The sequence below is a fragment of the Pieris brassicae genome, chromosome 9 (assembly GCF_905147105.1).
Source record: "Pieris brassicae chromosome 9, ilPieBrab1.1, whole genome shotgun sequence".
In the NCBI taxonomy this organism is placed as follows: Eukaryota; Metazoa; Arthropoda; class Insecta; order Lepidoptera; family Pieridae; genus Pieris; species Pieris brassicae.
The window spans coordinates 3,557,297-3,568,780 of NC_059673.1; the positions used below are offsets into that span (position 1 = coordinate 3,557,297).

The following is an 11,484-nucleotide window of genomic DNA, read 5'->3' on the forward strand; positions in this document are numbered from 1 at the left end:
AGAGACAATAGAGAGAGAGAAAAAATATAATATTTGACTTAGACTTTAAGCAATACATTTTCTAAGCCATACGCCTCACTTAAAGGTTTTTGCATTTTTCAAATCAAATCACGCTTTCAAAGCTTATTCGAATAGCGAAACATACGTTTTATAACGTGCTAAAATTTTATCATCTGTATTTCGTTTTCACGAATCAACTCCACTCCCGTCACGTATCCTGAGGGGTCCGAGGGCCCGTGCGTGTACGTATAACCCATTGTTAAGTTAGGGTTGCCACTTGATTGGTAAAATAAATATAACATATAACCAGTACATCATTTGTGATCTATATTTATTTATTTCTTTCTTAATCGTAGAGGTAACATAATAATATATAACAAAAAACAATTACACTAAAGATATAGCCAAAGATGGAATGCATATACATATACAAAATAGGTTCAAAATTGTAAAAACATTTAACTAAGTTATACCTGATTCGGCTGTGTCGTGTGATTCTGTGAAAGAGGTGTATGTGGGTTTTGTGCCAGGTTATTTAGTACTATGGAGATTATATATAAAAATACAAAAGTCTTTCTTTACTATACGAAAATGACGAGCTAATTCCATATCAATCTGACCCGGAGGACCCGCGACAATACCATAGAGTTATTTACTAAATTTTTTTTTTGGTTATGATTAAATACTCAATGATTAAACTGAAGTACCAATTTTTAAAACAATGCATTTGCGAGCCTTCTGCTAATGTGTGTCCATGGGCAACGGTATCCCTTAACATCAGATGAGCCTTCTACCCGTTTGTTTGTTTATATATGCGGATCTGACTGACGTTGTCAAAAATATCTAATAATGTAAATCATTCAAAATTTTCATCGATTTCGAAATCGATTCATTCGAAATCTGTTTAGTCATTTGGAAGCTTCCCACCTGCACAGAAGATTTATATTTACAAGCTATTTATTTGCTGTATAAATAACCTAGATATCGACTGAAGCGCCACCTGAGGGGCTCTTTTGTGAATTTAAACCATCCAGGGCGCCACAGAAACGCATACAAAAAAATAATTAATCGTTCCAGCCGATTAAGAAGAGTCAATGACATATACACGTACAATATAATTATATTTATAAAGATAACGCAGTACGTAGACAGCCCTAATTAAGGGTGTAAATGAATAATAAAAACGCTCCGGGCTGTCAACACGATATAACTTTTTTGTCCGAGTCCATAAAATGATTCATAGATGGAAAATCCGAGAATTTGGGCAGTTATTGAACGAAACGAATATTGGAATTCAAATTATTCAAACGTCATTAATATTAATTTATAATGTAAACCAACCTCACCAAAGGTATTATGTATCATCGTACTTTGCGACACACAAGCAAGCAAGCGGGCAAGCGGACAGGAGGCTCATCTGATGTTAAGTGGTACCACCGCCCATGGACACATTGCCACAAGGCTCGCAAGTGCGTTGTTTTAAGAATTGGAACGCTATTTTCGCCAAGGACGCTATTCCAATTGGTTCGGAAATACTTCAGTGGGCAGCTGAATCCACATAGTGGTTGTGCGCGGCAAAAATGCCTTAAAAAACGCTCAGTTGTGGAACGACGGACGTCGAGGTGATGCGGTGGAATTTCGTATTCGGCCTTAACGTCTGATAATGAAACTCAGCTGCGAAAGGTTTGCTTTGAAAAGCAAAAGCAAAAACGCTGACTCAGAAATATATATCTCACAGAAAAGACCGTTTAAAAAATTATAATATATTGTGTTAATAGCTAACGTATTACCTTCATGTAATAAAACGTAACCTCCAATTTAACATTATAGCCTCCTTGAGAACACTTCGGTTGAATGTCAATTCCCATCGGACTTCGTTGGTATAGGTTTATTGAACTCCTGACAGGTATGTAATATAAGAATCACCTAACGTAAGGGATTATTTTTGATAACAACATTAATTTTTTATTATTTTCTACATTTGTACCTTAGTCATAAAAAATATATCAGTAATATTCCACTAATCTTTCGTCGAAGCGAATCCAAGTGAAAACAAAATTTCACAGAAAGAGACAAGATGGGTTGGGTTTGTGTTTGTCTTTTTTAAAGATTCAGTCTAGATATCCTTTTAAATGTATCACATTAAAGGGATTCTAAAGATTGGCTGAAATATAGTCAACTATGGACAACATTAAACTCCGAATAATAGAATAAAAACTGTTCTGTTACACTTTTGTGGGAGTTAACTATTTTCTAACAAAAACACGTTTCTGGGAATGAACGAGTCGATTCTATAAATTATATTAGTAAAAAAGAGGTCAAGTATTCTCACAAAAAGCAAAAAATACTATTACACTAAATACAGACGTAGAGGATCGCAAAAAAAACGTAATTTTACGTCAGCAATATAGGATCAACTAATTCCAATTGTGAGTTACAATGAGCGGGGCACATAGCAAGCTAAAAGATGGTCTTTAAAGTATATGGAAAGGACCAAGGGAAAGAAGGAGATAAGGGCGCGAAAAAGTGGATGCGTTCCTGCTGGAAAGCGAATGGAGAAAGCCATAGATACAGAAATTTGGAAAAGGCAGAAGGAGCCCTTTACTCGTAAAGGGAATCCGATCAATGGCACTGAAGAAAGTAAGGATAATGAGTAACAAGAAAAAAATATGTAAATAAAAAAATTTCTTGTAAAGATTGGAAATAAATGGACTTTATTATTATTATACCCATTATTATCTATAAGAATTTTAGATTACGCCATCAGAAGCAAATTATTTCTTGGAACATATCTTTACGCTTGAATTAAGGCTGTATTCACATTAAATTTTTACTTAGTTATACGAGGCTTATGGCCCTTTTTGTAAGAATTGGACAATAGGGTCGAAGGCTGTCGTTAAATGAGTGCGTTGCCAGCTTTTAAAGACATAGTTCAAATCACAAAAATAAACGAATAAAATCCAATTGTATCATCAAAAGGCAATTTATTCAACGTTTTATAAGATAACTAACATTAAAATATTGGAAACTGTTTACAGACTTATAAATAAATGAAACAATTATTACCCAGATATCTAATATAAAAAAACTGAAAATATGATTTTATTTATATTATTTAAGGTCGGAATCGTATCAACTGTCTATCGATGTCAAGGACGATACGCACCTGTCAATACTCAGTACCTACTCATAATTTCGTTATCAGTCAGCTAGTTGGAGTGTCTAAAAATAATTAATACATTATTTTTACACTCTTGATATGAAACTATTAAACTCATTGATTCGTAATTACAAGATGGATGGTTGGCTGATTGAAGAGACTGGTTGCAGGTAAGGTTTGGTCAGATTCGGGGCGAGTAAGGAATGGTATGGTGTGGAGGGGGCCACAAGATCGGACCTCAGTTTGTTTTTAATTGGTTGTGTGTAAAACAAACATGTCCAAAATAAATGCTATTTTTTTCTTCTTTATTTCAGAAAATTCAGATTCTTAGGCGATAACTTAAAAGTTTTTTAAAAACAACACAGCCTATAGTTAGGTCATGGACTAAAATATAGATACAAATTTAAACGCCAAATCCATCTGTCAAAATTTTATGACCATTTGACAGTTGGAGGTCTTAGAACAAGATCTAGAAACGAGACTTAGCGTCAAGTCCGATTCCCGTACGTCAAAAATGTATAGTAGTTCTACATACGTTCGCGCTAAGTCTCGTTCCTCGTTCTTGCCCTGTCTGTCAAATAGTTCATAGAATTTTGTTGTCTAAGTCAAAGGTACGTCTCGCTTCTAGTTGGTATATCTAACGCGTGGTTTTCTATAATCTAAATAACTTCGTAATTGCTAACTAGAATGCTTTATAGCGTTTCTATTGAAAATTTAGATATAGACTGAAGTAAACGTGTCACCTGTGGTATTCATTATGAATATTCCCTTAGGATCATAAGAGGAATTCTCATTCGCACATGCACAATGACGTCACCGTGAGAACACGAACGCTTATCTGTTTCGTTTCGACTACGAAGTACATTCCACACAACACGGGCTCCCTTCAAAATATTAATAGAACATTCTATACTGTCCTATTTCTGGAACGCCATGTTATGTGAGAAATTCTTTTAAACCAATACACGATCGTATTATTACACGTAAAACGATATCAATCAAGTTGAAAAAGGTGTAAAAATTAATTTTGTAACGGTCTGAGCTAAACAATGAAGACCTTATTAAACTAAAAAATATAGGTTTTTGTAATTCTATACTTACAAAACTTGAAATTATATGAATTAATCTGTCTGTCTGTCGGTCTGGACCTCATATTTCTATATCTGTTTCGTGATATATTTTTTTTTAATTAGGCAAGTAGGTTGATTCCGTGCCTGACGCGTCGACTTTTTGGGTCAAAGGTATGCCGGTTTCCTCACAAGATTTCCCTTCGCCGCACAAACGAGTGTTAAATACGCACTTAGACAGAACAGCCTGGGTTCAAAATTACTAACTAAGGGTTGCGAGAAGCACTCAGTGAAGCTAGAGGCTTCACTGAGGCCAACACTGCTCCTATGGTGGTATATAAACTATAAAAGATCCCCTCTGTCTAGTAAATTACGACTTCTACTATGAACGCAAAATTCCAATGAATGTACTGAATGCCAAAAAGAAACTAAATACAAGTCAAACATTTAACTCGACTAACTTAATTTCTCGTGAAGGACTCATCGAAGATCCCTTTCGCAGATTTCCAACAATATCTAGTTTACAAATGGAAGTTTATTTAGAATTGCCAAGTCGGGCGGAAGCATCCACTTACCTACGCACTCTCGATGTTCCATAACAGATACCTCACCCTACTTCCTACACTTAGTTGGTACTTATTTGGCGTATTGAAATTTATTTTTACGTAAGACTAGATGACCCAGTGAACTTCTATATATATTTGTGTCAAATCTTAACAGACCAAAGAGATCGGACCTCATACTACAGATACGAAATACAATTTTCTGAAGGCATAGATTAAAGAGACAAAAAAGTCTCCGCTTAGAAACAGTTTTCATCGGAAAATTTAACTGACGTTTTTTAGTATTTTTCTTTACTTATTATTTGCTTCCCATCGTTAAAAATCTTTCATCAATTTACAATTTATTTTAAAGATCATAATTAGCGGGTAGCCAGACAAACGAACAGCAATTTTTATCTACATAGATTCTCTTAGAAAATTTCCTAAAATACTATTTTTTTCCGAATATTGAGTCGCTGTCAACTCTAATACGAAATTTATTAATTGCATTGGACCCAATCAATAACCACGTTGGTTCGGACAGAAAAACTCGGGCAGATTTTTGAACGTTTGTTACAAAACATTTTCGTGTTACAAGTATATAAAAATTAGGCATTATTAATTCTAAATCTGGTAATATATATATATTCAACCACTACGGATGGATTCAGATATACTTTTGGATATTTGCATTTCTTTATACAAAACTTTTTACACAAAATGAAAAGGCTTTATTTATAAAATTTGGAGCCGCCTAATTTCTAACAATCTTCTACACAAATTTAAATTTAAAAAATACAGGTATGTACAAGCTATGCTAAAGTAATACAGAACTTAATTAAAAGAAACATGACAAACATTTGGTACTAAATAAATTATTTATGAAAGTTTGACCCATTCCAGCAATAGTGAGTCAGTGATCAGATAACTGCCCAGTCATGAGTCAGCAATCGATACTTATCTTCTTAGAAGACATACTTTGCATTCCAAATGCAATTAAGCTATCTTATTATAGCTCTGTTGGATTATTATATCTATGTTCCAGGAAAAAGTTATTGCCAAAATATGTACAGTAAGATATTGATTACATTGAAATTTGTAGGGACAAATTAACATTAAAACAAATTTCGTTTATACATAAATTAAAACATCTGTATTTAGTTTAAACAAGTTATGTTGTTTCCCCATTCAGTGACGTCATTTGGTGGAAACCTCGAACATGTTTCTAATCCCAACGTACGCAATTACGGTAAACCATAAGTTTTTTGTTGTTTCTGGAATACTGTTTTCTCAACTGTATCTCACATTCACGACAAAATATTTTCATCGTTATATTATTTTCAATATATCATACTTAAAATAACAAAAAAATCTGTTATATTTAAACAGATGGTATGATTTTAAAATTTAAATATTTACGCTAACGCGTATTTCAAGGCGAAGTTCACGACTAACGTTCACGGATAACACGTTGTAAATTAGGAATTCTTTTTAATAACATTTTAGTTACATAACCATGTAAATACAAATGATAACAGTTAATATAACAAATCATCCACGTTAGTGAACAAGATGATGTAGTTAAAAATAACTGTCGCGTTCTCCGTCTGTATGTTTAAAATGTATTCAACCTAACAAAAATAATTTAATATTGCAAGTTAAGCATTTAATTGTTTTGCATAGCATAGCTAACTAAGAAACAATGAAATAATTGTAAACATATTAACTTTACAAATATATATTTTAAGTTTACATAGTAGGGTATCAAAAAGAATGGCTAGTATGACGGTGAGTAACTGGCGCGTTATGCAGTCGCGGCTGGTTGCGCAGTAAATATTAATTAGGATAGTATGCGCCAACACTGGCTATTCATTTATTAGTTCAAAATTTAATTGACCATGGATCTTAATACCTGATAAAAGCTCTCAAAATGTATAGTAAAAACATAGAATAATACTTTCCCTGTGTACTCAAAACCTTTCAAGGTATTTAAAACAACAAACTATAACTTTCAAAATATTAAAAATATAGTAAAAATTAATATTTTATGAGCTTTTCTATATTGGTAACTAACATATTGTTCAAATTAATTATCAGCAACTTACAAGTTTTAGATAAAGAATTCCTAAGAAACAAATACATTAATTCTTAGAGACCAAAATTGGAAATTTTCTTTCCAATGTAATAGGCCAATAATCATGAGTAATAGGCCAAACTCGAAGTTCTTGCTTAAATAGGGCCCACAAATTAAATACATTGTTACTTCTAAGCTTAGAGTTGATTAAAGGTTCTAAATCATAAAAACATTATAATCTGTGTTATTTTATATGCAACTAACAAGCTAAGCTAGGACAAACACAAAATATTGAAGAAGGAATGTAACATTGAGAGGAGTTGCTTTAAGATAAATAATGTTTACTGAGTCTCAGGAAAGCAAAAACCAGTAGACAATTAAATGGGAAGACAGGCTTTCCAATGGGTCGAGGAAATAGAACAGGAACATAGCAGTAAAATAAGGCTTAATTATTTTGTTTTCATCAAACAATAAAAGATTGTTTGATGAACTATTCATATAGAGAAAGTAGTATCTCTGTTTTAGCAGTAGTAGGTAGGCATAGTAATAAAATACATAAATATATAATCAGCAAATAGGAAATAAGAGCCTTCAGCAAGTGTGTCTTTGATGTAAAATTTATACATATTATGTTTTTGGTTTTATCATTGTATAATAAATAAAAAAATCAAAAATAGACAATCACAAAAAATGCATTAATATAAGAGTAAATTTTGTTTAAATTCACAGAGATTGGAATATAAAAAGTATATATCATTTTATATTTATAAAAGCTTGTAGGTAAATACTTACCTAAGCCATTAAGTCCTTATCAATACAATCTGTTTTGCACTCTGACTGATAGACAGACAAAGATAATGATAAAACAATATATGTCAAAACATGTTTCTAATATAGAAGATATTTATATATTTTCTTCTAATGTACTAAAATAGTAAAAGTTAACTATCATTATTTTTTGTTAAAATTTATGAGATATAATATGTCTTTTAGGTTAGTTTCATACTAAGAGCTTAAATATCAATATTTAATTTTAAAAAATTAAACCTTGGAACATTTTAATAAATTACAGGGTGGGGTTTTCTGGTATGTGGAGAATGCAGGCATGACATAAGAGGGGTAAATATTAATACTTATTAATAAACATGACAAGACGAAACCAAATTAAAGAGTAAATAACTTACCAATTAATTTGCCTGTAAAGGTTCTGTCGTAGATTTTATTCAAAATTAAGAATCCGTTAACCACAAAGTAATAACACTTGTGTATATTTTAATAAAAAAACTAATAAATCTAGTCACAATTGAACGACAATGGCGAACTTCGTGAAATAATCACTACACTACGAAATTCATTTAAATATGGCACATATACAAATATTTCAGCGGATTAATTTAAACACCTAACTTATACAAAACAAACGTTCTTGTTTTTATGTAACCCAAACTAATGTTAACTCGAAAAGTTCTAATATCTTATCTCGCCGCGTTCGACATTCAACAAGACATGAAAAAATAGAGTTAGGACTTGATAGTTGGTTTGGAATTTGAATAAAAATTAAAAATATTGCGCACGCATCCAACTTCTGATATATCTGACTTTGACAATTATCATTTGAGAGGTGATACGTTTATTTGACAGTTGATAGAAATATATATCACTCAAACCAGAGGTTATATAAAAGTATTTAGTTATTATGGACAAACATGTACGAAACATCATCAACAAAAACGGGAAAGTCTCTTATATTGATTGCTTATCAGGGGGATGAGTCAATAATCTTGGATGCTTTAACAGTATATACAGAAAATAGAAAACTTAACGCGTATGAAAATTTGTTTGACACGAACTGCCATTTTTTCTCTAGTGATAGACTTCTGACGCCTAACATGTTTGTCAAATACCCATTAAAATTTATCTGACGTGTTTGAAAGTTGATGCTGTTTCATCTTTCAAAATATTTAGCAAAAAAATTTGCTCAATTTGAATTTCGACTTAATTACAAAAATAAATAAACATATTGGTATTATCTATGTCTGAAACAGAACGACAGAATTTAATGGAGCAAGATGGTGTCACAGGTGCTAGCGGCGATCAGCCTGCAAATGAACGAGAGGCATATTTTCAGGCATTAAGATTATGGATACAACAGGCTCAAATGTATCAAAACTTATCGTCATGTTTTCCCTACTATATGATGAGTTTACAGGGCATCCAAAGCAATCAAACGAATGTTCCTTTACTTAATAATAACTACCAATTTCAAGGACAACAGTTTCCATTTCAAGTCCCGATACCTCCGAGAGCCACCCCTGACGCCCAAGCTCCAGTTCCAACATTAAGTCCTACTGAAGGTGTGCATTTTTTGACGTAAAACATATTTATCATATAGTTCTTATGTAAGTAGGGGTGGGTTTACAAATTCTAATATTACTTAAAAGTAAATGAACATGATGTAAACAAACAATTTTTGTGTGTAACAAGTCTAAGTGTTTATGTTAATTGTATTTGTATCTTTTCAGTTATTCAAAGGCATGGTGGCTATGAGTATGTTATTCCTCCACTTTATAAGAGGCTCTTAGCTGAATTTATAGATTTCATGCTGTTGTTTATTTTAAAGCTCATAGTTACCTTCATAGCTGTGGATATGTTTGACATCATGTATGTATTTGCCATGTATCATATATAATATATACCTTATATACTATCTGTAATGCACAAATCAAATGTTATATATAATTTATTTCTATTGTTTCAGTGATTTAGAAAAATTTGATATTAACAAATTAAGTGAAAACTATGATGACTACAAATATGCCATGGAACTGACATCGGAAATTTTATTACTGGAAATTATTTACAGGATTATTGTTTGTTTCTTTGAGGTATATTGTTATAACTATTTAAATTCTGTACTATTAATGCATTATAAAGGCCATTATTTATAAAGTAAACAAAAATACAAAACAAATTTCAATATATTAAAGTAACTTAACTATTACATTATAGGCATACTGTCTGAGTGGCGGTGTTGGACGTTTGGGAGGTATGACACCAGGCAAAGGATTACTTGGTCTTCGAGTGGTCACAGCCTCTGCAGTTGTTCTTGTAGAAGGCCGTCCTAAGGAAACAGTCCTGTTATATCCGGGTCGACCACTTTCTTTTACTGTAGCATTGGTACGCTCACTCCTAAAAAATTTCCTCATATCTCTCTTATTTCCTCTATGTCTTATTTTGTTTGTATTCCGTTTTAACAGGACAGGGTATGACCTGTTATGTGGTGTCATAGTTGTTGAAGAAAATTTATATCCCCCAAGACGACATGCACCATAATTTTTTCAAATTATCTAATAATTATTGCATAGGTACAAATAAAATATTCTTTATTTAAATGTATCTGAATGTGATTGTGAATTAATAAAAATGTATCAAGAAACAAAATTATCTTGGAAACAGATACTAGGTTTTGTAAGAGAATATAGAATAGATAAAATAGATTTTGCTATTTCCTACAAAAATCTCAATATTTCGCTGCATAAAAATAAATTTGAAATTCAAAATGCTACTATAGGTAGATTTGGCTTTTGGAAATAATCTATTTTATTTTGTATATGTATATCCTGATTCTTATAGTATTCACCTATTTGCACTGACTCTTCTAAGAGGACTATTAATAAGACCAAAGATGCAATCAATTTTTATAATGTCCAGTTTTTTCATTTATTTTTATATTAAGCTCCTTGTACTAAGCTCAGTCAAGAAATATTACTTCATAAGACATGTGTTTTGGCTGCTAACCAATTTTAAAGAATAAATTGGAAGTGTTAAATCCAAGTTGTAGTTGTGCCATAAAAATCCTACACACATGCAATTAATGTATTTTTTTTATAAAAATCACTTGCTATCTATATCAATTCAGGGATTGAGGTATTTCTTCTAATCACATAATATAAACAGAAATGATTCATCAAAAACTAATGATGCACAAGAAATGTAAACTTTAATTATATTTGTGCTATTGTTATACACTTTTTTTTGTAGATAATTTTTTTTCTTCATGAAATTAATGTTTTTAAGCCTTTCAATGTTTATAACTTTATAAAACCTAAGTTGTATTCTTGTTATTTTTTTTTGTTGTTTTCAGTATCTTATAGGTAACATCTGGTATGGGTATGGAGACTTTGATTATAACACTATCATCCAAGTTGTAAGCTAGAATTACCAAATTTATTTCACTTTTATTTGGGATATTTCAGACTTTTTTTTGTTTTAAAACGATGTAATTTAGTTGAACGTCATTTATTCTTTACTAACATTTTTAACTTTTCTTTTAACTTTTAAAAAATTTGAATAGGGTCTTGATGCAAGTAGTGTTAACTTTGCCAATAAACCTATAAAACATAATCTTTTATTATTTTATTTTTAGAATTGAAACATAATACTTATCGATTGACACAATACATATTTATTCTACTAATAAATCAAATGGATTGCAAGTGCTTACGAATGTTACCATTTATATTTATAAATTTAATAATGTAAATTGTCATAGGTGACGTTGCGGTTGTATTCGAGATTCATGGAATTGGTTCTTTAGCAACTGTAACACTGGTAACATTATTGCATAGTTTTACAAAAACC

General features: G+C 31.4%; 2 protein-coding genes across 4 annotated transcripts in view; one reads left to right on the plus strand and one right to left on the minus strand.

Annotated features, from left to right (window-relative positions):
• The window catches only part of LOC123713977 (beta-arrestin-1), a 73,206-nt gene extending 64,794 nt beyond the window's left edge, over positions 1 to 8,412 (minus strand). For all 3 annotated transcript variants that reach the window (XM_045667911.1, XM_045667908.1, XM_045667909.1), the window contains exon 1: positions 8,028 to 8,412. The gene's annotated coding sequence lies outside the window, so the exon portion shown is untranslated. The remainder of the gene's footprint in view (positions 1 to 8,027) is intronic.
• A 355-nt stretch (positions 8,413 to 8,767) lies between these two features.
• LOC123714714 (protein FAM8A1) lies at positions 8,768 to 11,244 on the plus strand. The gene is made up of 4 exons (XM_045669119.1): positions 8,768 to 9,197; positions 9,366 to 9,504; positions 9,602 to 9,728; positions 9,853 to 11,244. Exons 1-4 carry the CDS (start codon positions 8,876 to 8,878, stop codon positions 10,174 to 10,176), a joined length of 912 nt encoding a protein of 303 aa, XP_045525075.1. The 5' UTR covers positions 8,768 to 8,875; the 3' UTR covers positions 10,177 to 11,244.
• Positions 11,245 to 11,484: the final 240 nt, after the last annotated feature.